Raw genomic sequence first — 17,063 nt, 5'->3', positions numbered from 1 at the left:
TATTTCAAGATTTCACGATGATTAAAAGAACTTGCGTGGACAAAACATGAAGTACCAATATACACTACTCTGAATAGCATGAAGAGAAATGCGAAGGTGGGCATCAGTCGTAGCCTCAGTAGTAGATGAAGAAAGACAGGACATGAGCAGACCAAAACAGGTACCAACTAATCAAGCGGAATAGACAGCAGGACTCGGGGAAAGATTAATGACGATATGAAGTGGTCGGACATCCGACGCCTCCGACGCCTCCGCCTCCGACGCCTCCGCCTCCGCCTCCGTGTCTCCTTTTTTCTGCCTCGCACCCCCGCCCAATGAACCCTTCCGTGGACTGTCGGAAGCGGGTGGTGTAATCGCAGAGAAAGAAGAAAAAGAAGAAGATGATGATGATGATGATGACGGTGAAGAGCAGGGATATCCATACTCAATGTGAGCATTGGGCTGCATGAGCATCTCGGCCAGAGCTGGATGGGAGTGGGACAGAATCCGAGCCACCTGAGCGATGTGTACCGACCCGTGACTGTGACTGTGGCTGTGGCTGTTGGGATAGGGCCAGTCGGGCTGCCCCGGCCTCGTCCCCAGCCCCGTCAGGGATCCGCAATTGTGGCATATGCCCCGGAAATGAGCTGTAGGCCCCGGCGGTGGTGGGGCCGGGGCGGCCCGGCGTTTCTTCCGGGCGGCCGAACAGCTGCTCTCACCTCTGCCCGCGTTGTTGGTGTTGGTGTTGTTACTGTGGATGTGAAAAATGCGGCTGCTCCAGCGGGATCGACGGGCCGGCGAGGGCGGGAGCGACGGCGGCAGCGGCAGCTGATCGGCGGTATCCGGAAGCACGGTAGTTGGACAGTCATGGTGGATATAGATGTGGATGTCATTGCTGGATTGAGTGGAGGCTCCCACAATACTCTTGTCTACCCCGGGACCAGGAGTGGAGACATCGGAGACCAGAGCAGGGTCCAGTATCAAGGCTCCTTCGTCGATCCTTCCCGACCCAGCAGCCAAGTATTCGTGATCGGGGCCTTCGGGCCAGGAGGGGTTATCTAGCGCACTGAAGTCGAGGGTGGAAGAGCTGTGGACATCCAGCTGTGGCGTCATCAAGTCAAGATCTAGTGAGGGAGACAGCGGGTTGAGGGGGTCAATGAACCCGTCTAAGAGGAAGTCGTCTGCCATAGGCGCTCCCGAAAAGTCCAGGTCTATCTCTGAAGCTGACGTGGACCTCATGATGTCAAATGAGATCGGCTGGTTCTGCAATTTGCGCTTCGCCCCTGGCATTGCATGGAGGTTTAGTCGGTATCGCAGCCGGGCTACGTCTGTAGCAGAAGAGACTTACGTAGCTTGCGTTGTGAATTGCGGTTCTGGATGCGTTTGCGCAAGGCCGGTTCGGAGATGTGACTCCAGTCCTCCTGGTCAATCATTTCCTCCACCGGCGATGTCGAAGCCATGGAAGCTACAGCTATGGAACAAGAAGGCAAGGATAGATAGGCAGACAGGCACAATGATCAGGGATATGATGAATTTCCAGAGTGAGTATCGGATTGCAAGCACCACGCCGTCGATCTAAGCATTGTACCTCTCATCTATATATAAACCCGCATGATGAGGAGAACCAGAGACATATGGTCCCAGCCCGTTTGCAGAACCCTTGCTGCCGTTCCACTAGAGCAAGCACATATTTGTTCTCTGAACCAGCTAGTACAAGCGAGAAGGAGCGCTACTTGCAGACATGTTGCTGGACCCGATACGCACTGTAAGCTGATGAGCCTCACCAGTAGTCATAGCACCCAGTGACAATGCTGGCCATGCTCATCGGGGCGCGCCAAATGGTCCGCGTCCGCGTCGCTGGCTGCCTTAGATCTAGACCGGACGTACCGCAGTATCGAACAATCACCTGGGAATCTTCACTCGACGGATTCCATTAGGTCCGAGTACTGAGTCAGATCGTGATTGACTGAGCGAGAGAGCGAGATAGCAAGATGGGGCATGATGGTCGGACGAGCCGAAAAAGGACCAGCATAGAGCTCAGGATGTCTCGTGGAATCCTCAATTCCTTCAAGCTAGATCACCCAATCCCAATGGGAAGCCTTTCTACTGCAGAGGAAGCCACTGGTTCATTCTTCACCAGGAAGCCATTTGATTGGAGATGAACCTGCAATACCCCGCACGTGCTGACATCGACTAAGCACTGATGGCCTGCAGAAAGCTCGGGCGGAGAAACTCCTCAAAGATGTCAGCACTAAGGACTCGAATTCTACCCAGTAGGCACATTTTGGGGCTGTTGGACTTGCATTCGCACCTTGCATCTGATTGGCGAGGTACTTTATATGCCGCAGGTGCCGCGTGTGCCTCCTGCACCAACTCATACCTTGCACTCTGACACAGTCCTTCCCAAGAGCTTATCGGCTTACAAATAATCAAGTAAGCTGTAGTGGAAACGTTGGAAGTCGCGGAACCCCGTCCCGACCATCTGCTTGGTTGGGGAGGCATGGTGGAATATTACCTTACAGTCCATAGTTCGTGATACCGTCACTACCGTGGATCATCTCATTGGCACCTCAGCGCTTCCTCCGGAAAGTATTCCCTCCGGATCGCCAGAAACCACTCCCATAATTGGGCGGAGCAGGACGTGCCTTTCAAACGACGGGCAATTTCGTCGATGAGCCTCTCCACCCGGCCCGCGAGGAACCATTCGCCGCGAGTGGGGCGCAGCAGAATCGCGTAGTATGCCAAGAGCAGGAGCGCGCCGGGGCGATCCTGCTTGAGTAGCGTCAGGTAGGCGGGAGCCACGCGCATCGGCCACGCATTGAGGGCATCCCAGACGGAGGCGGCGGGGCCCCGGCGCCGGAGAAAAGCCCCGGCGGCGGCAAGCTGGACCGCGGCGGCCCGGTAGGCGTCGTGCTCCTCCGCAAGCTCGGGGGCAGGGTGGTCCGCGACCACCATGGCGAGCAAGGTCCCCAGCAGCGGGTCTTCGGGGCCATCGGCGGACGGACCGCCGACGCCAAGGTCATCCTCCCACAGGGTGGCGAAGGGCGCGAGGGGCCCCGCCGTGAGCGCGTCCCAAAACGGGCAGAGCATAGAGCAGCCATTGCGGAGGATGTTGATCCAGTGCAGATGTTGGTCGGGGTCATCGCTCAGGAACAGGCGCGGGTCCTCGGTGTCGGAGTTGAGGGAGCAAACGACGAGAAAAAACGCAAAGGCCAGGACTGCCTCGCAGTTGTCGCGATCGACGTGCAGGATGGCCTGACGAAAAGCGGGAATGGCTTGGTCTTGGTGCCGGAGGGATTGGAAGACATAATACGTGCGATTAGCCGGGTCGATGGAGGCCAGGTGCAAGGCGGCACACGCCATGACCCCCTGCCTCAGGAACTCAAATCGGGGGGTCAGACCCAGAACGACCTCGCCAAATGCGTGGTCGGTCTCGGGGCTATTGGAGAGGGACTTGTAGGTCGAATGCCGATAGTGGTCGAGAAGACCTTGGTTGGTTACGAGCCCCAACGAATACTGGTCCAATGGTAGAAGCCGACTATCCAAGTGTGTTGTACTGGTCGCCGGGGTAGTACCGGTCTACAGGCGCAGGAAGTAACCATCAGCATTGGTAGACAAGATTGAAGATGGAAGAATTGGAAGGGTTGAAAACCGACCGTACTCGATCGACCATCATTGCTGACTTCGTCGACGCTATATTCCGAGGGAGAAGCTGGGGAGGCCACTAACAAGGACGGATTGGTGAAGTATCGCAGGGCATTTCCCCGAAAAAAGGTCTGTAAGGGGACTGGGGTCGAGAGGGTGCTCTCATTCGAGGTGGGAATCTGGTGGGTGCATCGCCAGTGTTGCTTCATGCGTTTGCTGGTGGCGCAAAGATAGCCACAGCGCTCAAAGCGGCACGCCAGCCCTTCCTGGATGGAGAGGAAGGGGACTGGAAACTGGCTTTCATCTGGCAAGACTATATCCTGCGGCTGGGCCAGCTCGAACTCCGCAGCAAAGGCGACAAAGGTGCGCCGCGTTGCACGAGAAAGATAATGGATCTCCTTGAGATGACGCGCAATGGCCCCGGGCTGAATGGCGTAGCGGCATCGTAAACAGACCAGCACCCGGTAGGTGGGCAAATAACTCAGGAGTTGAGAGGGGGTGGTCGGCTCTTCTGGAGACTGGGATTCGACTTCTGCGCCCATCATGGGGGTGAATGACAATAAAGACCGCAGTTGAAAAGTTGACAGCTAAAGATTAGGGTTGGAGTTGAGGGGGGGGGGGGGGGGGGGGGGGGGGGGGAGGAGGGATTGTGGTTGTGGTCGGAGGGGTGGGAGTTGGAGGTCATTGTTGTGGGTGGCGGTGGTGCTGGGGGGGGGGGGGTTGAGTGAGATCCATGGGAAAGAAGAGGGGAGAGGAGAGGAGGAGGAGAGAACATACGTTAACCACAGTGATCTACAGTAATGTACGGTAATGTACGGTCATCTGGGTTTAATTACTAAATACTGGGATGAGGATGAGTCAGCCCCCGACTATTTCTCCCAGTAAAGTTCATCAACTTTACCACAGTACTATAGGTATACTTATTCATCCTCAAATCACTTACTACAACATTGACACTGAGCAGCTTCCATCTGGCATTATCGGCAGTTGAACAATTAGGTAAAAGAAACCCCAATACCAAAGAAAAAGAAAGAAAAGAAAAGAAAAAAATCAACCAAGCACGGGCAAACACAGCAAGAAATTCACGGAAAATCGAATCAAATCTGCGACAATAGCGCATTCACGTCCACAACTTGCTTCAGCTCCGAGATCGTCTCATCCCAGACCTGGTCCTGAGTGATTCTTCCCGCGTCGCTATCCCCGTAGCCCGCAAAAGGAGCAGGCTTGTTGTCACTCATGTACTGGCCATTGGAGGGCTCTCCAGCCAACACCGCAGAGTGAACCAGAGTACGGGCTCCCATCGACACCGATCGACCGATCACCCTCTTCATCCCCCCCAAAACCTTGCCGAATGCCCCTTCCGCCGTGCGATGGAGTTCGGAGCCATAGCAAAAGCCGGGGTTCACCAGGTTGAGAATGGCCCCCGTGGAGCGTTTGCCGGGGGATCGATGCTGGAACAGCTCCAGAAAGAAGAGCTGGTAGAGCAGCTTCGAGGTATAGTAGCGATCGCCCATGTTGAAGTGCTTGGGGTCATCCAGGACCTGGATCAGAGGCCGTCGCTGACTCCGTGCAATCTGCGCCTCCTTGAATTTGGCCCATGCGGCGGTTTCGCTGCCCACGATGGAGAGGACCGGACGAGGGCGATTCAGATTCTGGGCGGCCTGGCCGTCGAGGACCGGAAGCAGAAGCAAGGTCAACAGTGCAGTACTGAGCCAGTTGACCTGAATACTCGTCTCGTGGGAGGTGGCCTGGTTGACTGTGAAGTGGAAGTTGGCCACTCCCGCGTTCAGAAGGGCAAAGTCGATGTGAAGCCCGGACTGCTTGAGGCGCTCGACAAAGGCGAGCACACTGGCATAGCTGCCGAGATCCAGTTCCCACACCTCGACCACGGGAGCTTTGGCAGAAGCCGGCAGCGATGCGAGGAGAGATTTTCGGGCTGCCTCGCCCTTGGAACTGCTGCGGACCGCTAGGATCAGATGCGATAGCCCCAGGCCCAGCAATTGCGCCGAGGCTTGATAGCCCAGTCCAGTGTTGGACCCGGTGACAATGCCGGCTTTGCCGCGAAGGGAGGTAAAAGACGGAGCCTTAGAGGGGCAGACTAGAAACTGGCGATACAGGAAGCCCGGATAAGTATTGTAGAACACCATGGTGATCCGACTGAGGATGGAATCTTGAGGGGAGGAGATGCCGTGACAGAGGAAAAGCAGGTAGGTGTGCGCAGTTCACCCATTATATAGCTCCTCTGCCCCCCAGCGCGGTCCAAACCAAGAGTCGGTCTCTGGTCCTCTGATGAAATGTGCATGGATAGGTCATGGATAACGAGGCCACGGTATGGTAGGATGCCACTTGGTGGTGTCCACGGTAACTGACCAGGTTATCTCCTGGTCTCCTGCATGAGTCGGTGGAGTCCGAGTCCCAAACCGACGGTGCCGTTCCCGACGATGATTGGCTGGCTCGGATTTAAGCAGTTCCCCCGATGGAACCGAGATGGGAACCGAAGGTGCCGTTCCACCTGACGGAGGACAGTCTATCTGACGGTCAGACCATTCGACTCACATCCATGATGCTGCTTGACCTGTTCAGCATTGAAGAACTCTTCCTTGCTCTGGAGACACCACGTGACTGTAGGTTTGGGATAGTTGCACCTCCCCGAGGCCAACGTGACCGCCTACCGGAAGCGCGAATCTGGCAGGCAGTATCTACCTCACCGTACCTTGGGCGGTCGCACCTGCACGAGTTATATATCTCGGGACGGTCCCGTGGTCATCGAGTACTAACTAGTATAACACAAAACTGGCAAGCGTTAAGAAAAGCTTATAGCCGGAAGGATAGCTATTTTGAGTACGAAATAAACTAATGATATTATGAGGAAAGAGTCACTGCGGCTTCAGAAGCCATCCTGTGCTTTCAATGCCAAAACAAGGCAGATCGTGGACAGGTGAAAAGGGCCCGGGACAGGAGGGGCGGATGTCCGTTTGCGGAATCCGGCAGACCGGTCGGAAGAGCCTGGCATGGCAGGCGGTGAATGCCCCCGCCCGACTAGCAACTGCAACTGCCTTGGGCATTAACTCAGGCAACCTCTCACTGGGAAGAGTGTCATCATCATCTACTAATGCTAACTAATGCTTTCTGCTCGCAATCTTGATCCAGAAATTGTGATGAACCAACAACGCCAGGTTTTCCTGCTTCCAGATGGGTCGTGCCCCATTATTGATCTGGGGTCTGAACAGGCGGAAGAACTAGATTGCCAAGGAGCCATGATTAGTCCTGTTAGGTGAAAAAGCCGGACGAGAACCCCACTACGAGGCGGTAGACAAGAAACAGAACACGAGGAGATGAGATGCAAATACCTGGACAAGCAGCTTATACGTCTCCAGCAGGGCGATGTTCTTCCCTAGGCAAATGCGCGTCCCGTATCCCCAGGTCAGAATACACTTGTCCATCAGGGCGATATGGTCCGGATCGGCCACCAGCCAGCGGTCCGGACGGAAGACATCAGCGTCCTCCCCAAAGACGCGGCGATTCCGGTGCACCACATACGGGTTGGCTCCAATCTCCGTCCCGGCGGGGATATGCTGGTTGTGCAGCGTGAGACCCCCCGGAGACACGTAGCGCGGAATGATCATCGGGGTCGACGGCTGATAGCGCATGGTCTCCTTGTAGCAGGCTGTGAAGTAGGGCATATCTTTGATCTCGTCGTATCGTGGCACCGGGGAGGTGAGGTCGCCGCGCTGGTCGTACTCGTCGATCTCCGCCACCAGTCGCTCATATACCCCAGGCGTCTCAAGGACATAACGCACAAAGCCACAGAAGAAAGCGGCGGTGGTGTCTGAGGCTGCGACCATGAGCACGAAACACTCGGTCTTGACCTCCTCGAGCGTGATCGGGGTCCCATCCGGGTTGGTTGCGCTCAGAATATTGTCCAGGAAGTCCCCTTGCTTGTGGGCCTGAGGGTTATTCAGTCGATCTGCCAGCAGCCGATCACGAAACTAGAGACACCGGATGGATGAGCCTTCATCATGTTTCCACCAAAGGTGTGCTTTACGTACAGCCATGATTTTCCCCGTCCCCGACCCATCACCCGGCTTAGGCATGAAAAACCTTCTCGTGATGGGATTCTCCAGGAATGGGCGTGCGAGCCAGGGCAATGCTCCCACAACCGCGGCAAACGGGGCCATCTGATGGAAATTCGCGATCAAGTTCTCCACGTCGCGCCCCTGGCTAACGAATCCGATGGGCTCGCCAAAGGAGAGTTGGCAAATCATGTCATACGCAAACCATCTGTTACACACAGAGAGAGAGATGAGTAAATGATTGGGATGTGATGGGCATGAAACCTACTGGGACCAGGCAGCAAAGTCCAGTTCTTCGCCCGTCTCCACAAACCGCTGCGTCAAAATATGAGTCCACTGCACGATGCGCTCATCGACCTGCCCTTCGAGATGCTTCAGGTTGGTCAAGGTGAAAGAGGCGGCAACCCTCTTGCGCTTGATGGCATGCTCTTCGTGTTTGAGAGTTTGAGAAGGTGGAGCTATTTCACCGAGCACGCCTACGGTATAGACATCGGTCTTGTCTACTCGCCGATGGTAGATGAGCGGTAGGAGCATCGGATCATCAACTGCCAAGAGGTTCGGGGCAGCGCGTACAATGCTCCCATACTTTTGATGGTATTCCAGACCCAGAGTGTGGGCCTGCTTGGTGTGCAGAATCCAGAGTTTGAAGAAGTCGGACACCGAGGCCCAGAAAGGACCGGGAAATGCGCGGAGTGGATGGAAGTAGCGGTTGTAAATGCCTTGACAGAGGACATAGCTCACCAGCGTGAGAGCGATGACACTGTAAGTGTACATGATGGGCGGGTGTGCAGTAAAACCACCTTACTGCGGGTGGAGATCAGCTCGAGTTCTTTTATTTGGTCATTTCTGACACAACCTGCATGCAGGTACACAGGCTGATGGTCAGAAACCCCACTTAGCCCACAACTTACGGTGGTCATCCTGGAAAGCCCTAAAAAGAGTTGGATCGATTCCTGGCCGACTACTGATAAGCAGTGGTAACAGTCTGGGGCACACTTTCTCCGCAGGGGCAAAAGCTGGTGCTCGAGTATGCACTTCAACTCCAACCATCATCTTGCTCATAGCGCAGGTGGGCTTTCCTGAGTCATCTTGGCAATTCTGCCAAAGTCGGATCTTGGCCAATTCCAAGCTAAGTATGTTACGACTGGGCATGTTCACAATAAAAGCATGAGCCGTAATACACAGGTGTGTCCCAGAGTTTTTCGAGACACTGATAAGTAAGGCCGGGTACAGTAACTCCATGTCACCCAACATACACATAGTAGATCGACTGAGGATGATGTGAAGGTACATGGGATATACATTACAGGTCCTTTACAACTGTAACATGAAACCGAGCAAGTCATGAGATCCAAGAGCTTTAGTGCATCACCTCCGCATCTTCAACTGTGATGCTCTTGATTTCATCAAGTATGCTCATGCTCTCGCTGGGGATAGCGTGTCAGTGGCCGATAAAGCTGTTTCGACCGACCATTAGTCCCAGCCGCACATTTGGCCTCCCAAGCCCATGGTAGAAGATACGAGAACGAACCTTTTAGTCGAAGATGAACACCTAGTCAGCAGTAGTCTCGCTGCAGGGTTGTGGACAAGTGAAGATATTGCAAGCAATTTTAGATTTTATCTGACATTCTCACAGCTACAGACCTACAGAATGACGAACGAAAACACAAACACATCCCAATCAAACCACCAGCTTGCTCTCCACCGCGTTGGACAAGCTCTGCAAGGATGAGGTATCATTCAGCACCTCCAGGAATGGAATATCTACCTTGAACACACTGTAGAACCAGGAGCGGAACTCGGAGGCGATCATGCTGTCCATTCCATACGAAGTGATGGGCTTATCTGGGACAATCTTATCCAGATCCATCAGCAGCAGATTGGAAAAACGCTTGCGGACCAGGAGGAGAATGGCGGCATTCAGAGTCGCCGCAGTGGCCATCTCGGGAGTGGTCGCCATGGTCTTGAAGACCCCTGCAGGAATGCCAGCAGCCCAGGGGAGGGCGGACACTGAGACGGTGCTGACAGAGGCTGCATTGGCGGACGTCGAGGCGGAGGGGGCATCCAGGGAGGCAGATAGAAGAACAGCGCGGGGATCCTGCATCGTCCCGTTGTTGACATCGAAGCCGCGGTCGAGCAGTTGACGAATTCCGTGCGGTTCAAGGCCAGTGAGAATGTGGGAAGCCGCCAAGGGGTCGTAGTCCAGACCCGGCGCCTTCGAGGTTAGCCCGGTGGCTGCTGTGTGGGCTAGGGCAAGATCGATGACCTGGATGAGCTCGGCTTCATTGAGGGGCTGAATGCCCTTGCGCAACAAGAGGGCCTCGATCTCTGGGTTCTCATGCAAATAACCAACCTCGGAGATCATGCCCAGACCAACGGAGACGATGGGCTTGCCGAGGCCGCGCCTGTAGCGGGCGAAGGCATCCAGGAAGCCGTTGGCAGAGCAATAGTTGGACTCGGTGGCGGTGCCCACACTACCCGACACGGATGAGGTGAGAAGGAAGAAGTCCAGCGCAGCGTCGCCGTGGGCCTCCAGAGCATGATGGAGGTTCCAGGTTCCCTGCCATTTGGGCTGGATGCCCGTGTGCCAGGCCTTGGGAGTCATGGTCGAAAAGAGCGCCTCGCTCAGCCCCATCGCCGCCTGAATGACTCCCCCGATGGGTCGAATGCACGCCTCGACCGCCGCCTGCACGTCCTCAGCGTTGATGATATCACCCCACACGACTTGAACAGTTGCCCCGGCTGCCTCCAGGCCAGCAACGAGATCGCGTGCGGCCGGCTTATCACATCCAGACCGGCCCAGAAAAGTGAAATGACGAGCGCCGCGCTCGAACATCCACCGACTGAGGCTCCGGCCCAAACCACCCAGGCAACCCACGAGCAGATACGATTTGTTCGCGTCGAAGGTGGTGAGGTGACGGGCATGAGCCACACGGATCACACTGGAGGGATTCTGTAAGGAGACCACGACCTTGCCGATGCGCCCTTTGGTCGAAAAGAAGCGGTATGCCTGGCTGATCTCGCTGACGTCGAAGGTGGTGATGGGAACAGGCTTGACCGCGCCGCAGCGATAGAGCTCCAACGCTTCCGCAAATTTGCTATGGTTGGTTCGGATGGTCAGCAACCCAGGAGACGAAACACTCGGAGCTATAGGGAAATCCAAGCAGCAAGAAAAGCAAACTTACGTAGTCCAAATGTTCCGGTAGTGCTCATCTTGGTGATAGAAGAGTTCGGTCAAGTCGAATGCGGTAAAGGTGGCATTGCGTAGGAACATGCGCATGTCGAGGTTCCCAGCATCAATAATATCGCGCTTCCCTACCTCGACGAAACGACCAAAGTTGGCACAGCATTGCCAGGTGGCGTGAAGGAGGTCCCCAGTCAGGGAGTTGACAATCACGTCCACGCCGCGTCCGCCAGTGGCCTTCAGCACCCCGGCCACGAATGAATCATCGCGCGAGTTGAAAATGTTCTCCCGGGGTACCCCCAGTTCGGAGACAAGGTAATCCTTCTTCTCTTCAGTACTGACGGTGGCATATACCGTGGCGCCGCGTTGCATGGCAACCGCAATGGTAGCGGCTCCGAAGGCACCGGCGCCGGAGTGCACCAGGATGCTCTCACCCGCACGAAGATGGGCGCGGTCGTCAAGAGCATATAGGGCGGTCCCGTAGATAACAGGTAGTGTGGGCATCACATCAAAGCTCTCCTGGGGAAGCATCTTTTGACATGCCCATGCCGGCACGCGTTCTACCGTACTAAAGGTGTTGGGTGCGAGTACGACGACACGATCGCCTGCCGCAAGATGAGTGACATCCGAGGCCACATTGCGAACAATGCCACTGAACTCAATGGCTGCGGTGCCTTTGCGAGTCTCCACCTTGCCAGAGAGAGTGTAGATGTCTTTGGCGTTCAAGCTGACAGCCTTGACCTCGATTTCGACCTGGCCCGCCGGTATCACCGTGGGGCTGTCCGCCAGTCGCTGGAAGTAGATCGAGTCCGTGATTCCCACGCGCTCAATTGCCAGACGAGCCGGGGATGCCTCTTCAAGCGTCATGGTGTCGATCTCGGCTGATTCCCTCTTCCGGAAGAGATCGTTGAGTGTGGTTTCAGGCACGAATCGACTCACATGCACGAGGCCGTTGTGCCAGACAAATTCCTTGTCCTCCGCCAGCTCGTCGGTGCGAAGAATGTTCTGGACCTTGCCGCAGACATCCAGACGGCTTGCATGATCCGTTAACCGACCTACATCGAAGGTCACAAAGCGAAGTGCCGGCTGTTCCAGCATGAGCGCTCGTGAGAGACCACCAGACAGAGAGAGATCTGGTGCCTCGCCCGTCATGGTAGCAGTTCCGGTCAGCCAAATGATCTCATGGGCATTATCCGTCACAATCTTGAATTTGGTCATCTGCTCCGGGGTCATGGTGGGCAGAAACGGGGTCTCCAGCTCGAGTAGAGAGATGACCGTTGCCCGCGACATCATCTCCACCGTCACGTCATCCAGGGAGGCAACAACCAGGTTCTCAGACCCAAAGAATTGTTTGAAGACATCGGCGATCTTCAAAGCGTGCTGATGCAGCAGAACCAACCGGTTGTGAGATGTGCGCAGCGGCTGAGAAGGAACGACGAGAGTGATGCCGAATTGCAGGTTTAACACTGTATAATCACGGCCCCTCAGCTGAGCTGATGTGAGAGACCCTGTTCGCGCCACAAGTATGCCATTACTCTCCACTAGGCTGAGCAAGTGGTTGACCTGGGCCATAGATCGGCCTCCGGCGTCGTGAGGGAGCAGAACCACGTCGTACTTCCCATCGACCTCCCCGCCGTCCGCCGTCCTCCACTCTCGAATCCGGGGAAAATCCGTCTTTTGGTCGAGGATATCCTGCCACTCGCGTGTCTTGCAGTCGCATCCATTGCCAAGCTCCAACACGCGTAGGCGTGGGTTCTTGTGCGCAGCGAGATCTAGCAGGGCGGCCACCACGCCAACCTTGGTGTTGTCCGCCAAATCAGGGTGGCTGTGGAGGAAGTGGGTGATGTAGTTTCGGAATGGAATTTCGTCGTCTGCGGTCACCCGCAACAGATCAGGTTTCCATACGACACGCAAACAGGGGTGACGAGCTAGGGAGGAAGAGTGCTCAAGCTCGGGGCGTCCCATGTACAGGGATAAGCGAACTCCCCGCAGATTGATCACCGCAGAGCCGGAGTCATCGTTCAATGTGGCGTCAATAGTCTTCGTACCAAAGCCAGTGCTCTGGGACTCGGTATGGATCAATCCGGTCGAGTTCACACTCTCGCTGACTGGGGTGCTGATCTCGCAATGGTCGAGGAATACAGGTAGGTGGGCACGAAGCTGTCCGAGATTTCCCGCTGTGCCACCCATGATAGCGGCCTGCAAACAGGCATCAATAGTGAGGGGATGAACGGTATAATAGTCACCAGGATAGCCCGACGATCGACCCCTGCGCTGCAGAATGGCGGTTTTGGACACCGCAGCTGGGTTGACTCGCCTCTTATCCGTCTTCATAGATGTCAAGGACTGAAAGGCGGGCCCGAATGCGAGCCCTTCCTCGGCCAGTTTAGCATACCAGGACCCCATCGTCCATTCCTCATAGTCAACGGTGTTAACTGTAACCGTAGGCGCAGGGGCATCAGTTCCCAGCCTGATGCGGCCAGTGCAATGCAACACCGTGCTTTGCTCCTGGCGGGACGAGATGCTAAATTCATACCAGTTGCTGGAGGCAGCCGCCTTGGAGATGCGAGCCGGGGAGACGGTAGTATAGAGACCGGCCTGTTGCTGTTCGTCGGCGTATATGACCAACGCAGTCGCGATGTTGACATTGCGCAATGAAAAGGAGGGACTCGGTACCACAGCCCCGGTAATCTGAGACAGCGCTTCGATTGCCATGGCGATATAGCCCGCGGCCGGAAAGACAACCTGACTTTCCAGCTTGTGGTCCTCCAGCCAGGGCACCTCGGATAGCCTCACTGTATTCTTCCACACCCGGTCAATCCCGTTCAGCGCAGCCATCTCCGATCCCAACAACTCATGACGCGGATGCTGTCGGTTACGAAGATCGCTACTGAGTCTGGACTCCCGCCACAGTAGCTGTGTATAGCTCCAGTGGTACCGGGGAAGATCTGGGATAACTCTGGCGGTGGCAGGTGCAGCGTCATTGACAGCCATGATGTCCAGATCGTGTCCGCGGAGATACAGCTCCCCCGCAAGGACTCGCAGACAAGAGATGGCATCTTTGTCACGGACCAGGGTCGCACTATATGGGACATCATCCACGGACTGGGCCAGGAAGTTGCGGATCTGCTTGATGGGCAACTGCAGGGCGGAGTGCGGCCCAATCTCGATCAGATGAGACTTTCCCTTCTCCTCCAGGATGCGGGTGATGGCAGCTGTGAACTGAACGGGACTTTCAAGGTTCTGGCGCCAGTAGCTCAGCGGCAGGGTCTTGCTGGTTTTGCTGCTGTACCAATTGGGGCCATCAATGCCCACACTGGAGAAGAATCGCACCTCGCGCTCACTGGCGTTGGCCGGAAGGGCTGGCCAGGCGGCCTCAATGAGGCGACTGTATTGTTCCCCAACCTCCTGCATCATGTACGAATGGTAGGCCTTGCCACCAGTCTGTAACTTCCGAGCGAACTTTCCCATCTGCGAGGCAGCCTGTAAAAGGGAATCGATGCCGGAGACGCTGCCCGAAAGCGTTACACTCTCAGGCGAGTTGACACAGGCAACAACTACTTCTTCTTGCAGCGATAGCTTCTGAATCAACTGCTGGGCATCTTCAACACTGCCCCCGAACGCCATCATGGAGCCCTGAGACCGCAGCTGTCCGACCACATAACCTCGATAATAGGCAACCATGATAGCCTGGGCCTCACTCAGCAAGCCCGCGGCAAATGCAGCCGCAATCTCGCCCGACGAGTGGCCAGCGACCATCTGAGGGTGGATTCCCCACGAGGCCAACAGCTTGACGAGTCCGATCTGGACGGCAGTACACAACGGTTGGGAAAATCTCGCATCGCCCACCCGACTGTGAGGCGCAGATTCCAGGAGCGCATCCCTGATCGACCACTCAGGCGCCTCGGGCAGACTTTGGAGCACATTATCGAACTCTTCAATGGTCTTGCGGTAGACGTAACTCTTCTCCAGCAGCTGGCGACCCATCTCGGCCCACTGAGCACCCTGGCCTGTGAAAACGAAGACGAGGTCACGGCCCGGGAGAGCAGTTGAGACCAGATTCCCCACGGTGAGATCGGTCTTGGCTGTTGCCGAACTGGCAAGAATGTATCCTCGCCGAGAGAGCTTGGAACGGCGGTTCGCCAGAGTATGTGCCAGACTGACAAAGTCTATCTCGTTGGCATTCTGGATGTAGTGGCCCAAGTCGACTACCCGGGCATCCAGAGCCTCAGAGGTTGAGGCAGACAGCGGAAGTAAAAAGGTCGTGTCGGGAAGTGGCTTGTCGCCTAGAGACTGCGGCAATTTGTGGATGGATGACAGGTATTGAATTGGATCTTCCAGAATCTGTCCATGGCCAGTCAGCCTCGATAATTATACTCCTTCACAATCGAGCGGAGGAACATACCGTGTGGGCGTTAGCACCCCCATAGCCAAAAGAGTTAATACTGACACGGCGCACATTCGAGGACCAGTCGGTCAGCCTAGTCACAATCTTCATATTCCACTCATCCAATTTCACTACGCTCGTTAGAATCGCTGGCTTCTGTTCGTCGTCAAGCAGTGTGCTAGGCGGAACTTACACTTTGGATTCAAGTTGACCACGCCAATGGTGGCAGGAATAGCTTTGTGCTTAAAAGCAAGGACCGCCTTGATCACGGCGGTGATCCCACTGGCTGCCTCGCTGTGGCCGACATTGGTTTTATTCTTAGAGACCCTCTTGAGTCAGCCCATACATAAAGGATTAAGCAGAAGGAGACAGAAAAGAAGTGACTTACAGCACCAATGAGCAAAGGTGACCTTCCTTTGCGCACGAAAACTCGACTCAGACCCTCCACCTCCATGGGGTCGCCGACTGCAGTGCCCGTGCCGTGGCACTCGACGTACTCGGTGTCTTGTGCATCAATCCCAGCCACGCGGTAGGCTTTGCGGATAACTTCGGCCTGTCCCGCAATACTGGGCTGAGTGATCCCCGAGGTTTTGCCATTTCTGTGCTCGTTAGCAGATAATCCTAACCATATGTCGACAGAACAAACATACGCATTGACCGCACTGCCGCGGATGACCGCACGGATGGGATCACCATCTCTCAGGGCAGCCGACAAGCGTTTGATATACAGGGCACTGACACCCTCGGCACGTCCGTAGCCGTCAGCGCTGGCATCAAAGGTATGGCAGGTGGAGGTTGGGGACAAGACCCCTCCCTTCATGGTACCGAGATGCTGCTCCGGGCCCATAATCAAGTTAGCCCCAGCCACCACCGCGCCTTCGCATTCGCCCGCCTTGATCGCAGTGACTGCACTGTGGAGACAATAGATGGACGATGAGCATGCCGTATCGAGTGTGAAACTGTCATATCCGTAAGATCGTCTGTGCTGGTTGGTATGGCGTGAAGAGGATGCACATACCTAGGACCACGAAGATCGAAGATATAACTTAGTCGATTCGACAAGATTGCCGTCCCTGAGCCCGTGGCACTGTACCGGTGCAAGGCCTCGGGATCTCGGGCTTGCATGGTTTGGAAGTCCACCGTGAAGTTGCCGACATAGACTCCAATGTCGGCCCCGGCCGCCTGTTGCAGCGATACTCCGGCGCTTTCGAAGCATTCGTAGACCACCTCTAGCAACTTTCGTTGCTGTGGATCCATGTATGTTGCCTCCAGGTTGTTGATCCCAAAGAAGGAGTTCTCAAACTGGCGCACATCCTCCTGCAGAAAATAACCTCCGCGGGTGTTCATCACCCCAGCACGATCACCCTCGGGATGGAAGAACCCGTCTGCATTGAATCGGGTCTTTGGTACATTGCATTGACCCGAGCGTTCGTTGATCAGCATCTCCCAAAAGTCGGTAGGCGAGGACACCCCCCCGGGCAGTCGACAAGCTGGAATCAAAAGTGTTAGCCGTAGGCTGTGGGTTCATTCAGCCCCGTAATTTGGAGACTCACCCATGCCGACAATTACCACGGGGTCATTGGGGTTGTGTTCGAAAGACATTGCGGCGGGCGATGGTGATGAGCGAATCTACGCTGCGGCAGACCCTAACTATCCTGAGTGGGGATTGTCGAATTGGTGGTGTTGGGTTCGTTTCCAATCCTCCTCCCAACTAACGTTGATCGGGATGTCGTAGATATACACGATGTCTGACGACCGATCTGACTCTCCGTGCAGAAAGGATGGCCATGGCTGA

The 17,063-nt window shown here is 55.6% G+C and overlaps 5 protein-coding genes across 5 annotated transcripts; all 5 read right to left on the bottom strand.

The window, feature by feature from the left end:
• Positions 1–99: 99 nt before the first annotated feature.
• BO66DRAFT_392139 (uncharacterized protein) lies at positions 100–561 on the bottom strand. Its single transcript, XM_025647434.1, has one exon. It carries the CDS (start codon positions 451–453, stop codon positions 172–174), a length of 282 nt encoding a protein of 93 aa, XP_025503532.1. The 5' UTR covers positions 454–561; the 3' UTR covers positions 100–171.
• Positions 562–2,538: 1,977 nt separating this feature from the next.
• BO66DRAFT_438783 (uncharacterized protein) lies at positions 2,539–4,166 on the bottom strand (the record flags this gene model as incomplete). The annotated part of the gene is made up of 2 exons (XM_025651099.1): positions 2,539–3,558; positions 3,636–4,166. The coding sequence occupies 2 exons, from the start codon at positions 4,164–4,166 to the stop codon at positions 2,539–2,541; spliced, it is 1,551 nt and encodes a 516-aa protein (XP_025503531.1).
• Positions 4,167–4,446: 280 nt separating this feature from the next.
• On the bottom strand, positions 4,447–5,998 carry BO66DRAFT_94598 (NAD(P)-binding protein). The gene has a single exon (XM_025653725.1). The coding sequence runs from the start codon at positions 5,769–5,771 to the stop codon at positions 4,722–4,724; it is 1,050 nt and encodes a 349-aa protein (XP_025503530.1). The 5' UTR covers positions 5,772–5,998; the 3' UTR covers positions 4,447–4,721.
• A 745-nt stretch (positions 5,999–6,743) lies between these two features.
• BO66DRAFT_420667 (cytochrome P450) lies at positions 6,744–8,876 on the bottom strand (the record flags this gene model as incomplete). The annotated part of the gene is made up of 4 exons (XM_025649893.1): positions 7,966–8,876; positions 7,674–7,905; positions 6,975–7,613; positions 6,744–6,863 (listed from the first exon to the last, which is right to left on the bottom strand). Exons 1-4 carry the CDS (start codon positions 8,469–8,471, stop codon positions 6,744–6,746), a joined length of 1,497 nt encoding a protein of 498 aa, XP_025503529.1. The 5' UTR covers positions 8,472–8,876.
• Positions 8,877–9,333: 457 nt separating this feature from the next.
• BO66DRAFT_350313 (type I polyketide synthase) lies at positions 9,334–16,849 on the bottom strand. Its single transcript, XM_025644712.1, has 9 exons — positions 16,822–16,849; positions 16,287–16,758; positions 15,919–16,227; positions 15,657–15,867; positions 15,462–15,585; positions 15,287–15,399; positions 10,883–15,225; positions 9,715–10,795; positions 9,334–9,660 (listed from the first exon to the last, which is right to left on the bottom strand). The coding sequence occupies exons 1-9, from the start codon at positions 16,823–16,825 to the stop codon at positions 9,379–9,381; spliced, it is 6,939 nt and encodes a 2,312-aa protein (XP_025503528.1). The 5' UTR covers positions 16,826–16,849; the 3' UTR covers positions 9,334–9,378.
• Between the last annotated feature and the right edge of the window lie 214 nt (positions 16,850–17,063).

This window comes from Aspergillus aculeatinus (genome assembly GCF_003184765.1).
Source record: "Aspergillus aculeatinus CBS 121060 unplaced genomic scaffold BO66scaffold_26, whole genome shotgun sequence".
In the NCBI taxonomy this organism is placed as follows: Eukaryota; Fungi; Ascomycota; class Eurotiomycetes; order Eurotiales; family Aspergillaceae; genus Aspergillus; species Aspergillus aculeatinus.
The sequence above is the reverse complement of the archived record's forward strand: the minus strand, read 5'-3'. Positions and strand labels throughout refer to the sequence as shown.

Coding starts and splice junctions, on each gene's coding strand:
- BO66DRAFT_392139 (XM_025647434.1), bottom strand. CDS start 453: ATGCTCATGCAGCCCAATGCTCACATTGAGTATGGATATCCCTGCTCT.
- BO66DRAFT_94598 (XM_025653725.1), bottom strand. CDS start 5,771: ATGGTGTTCTACAATACTTATCCGGGCTTCCTGTATCGCCAGTTTCTA.
- BO66DRAFT_350313 (XM_025644712.1), bottom strand. Junction 16,228..16,286: donor TTCGATCTTCGTGGTCCTAG/GTATGTGCATCC, acceptor CGGATATGACAG/TTTCACACTCGATACGGCAT. Junction 15,868..15,918: donor CGCGGCAGTGCGGTCAATGC/GTATGTTTGTTC, acceptor TAACGAGCACAG/AAATGGCAAAACCTCGGGGA.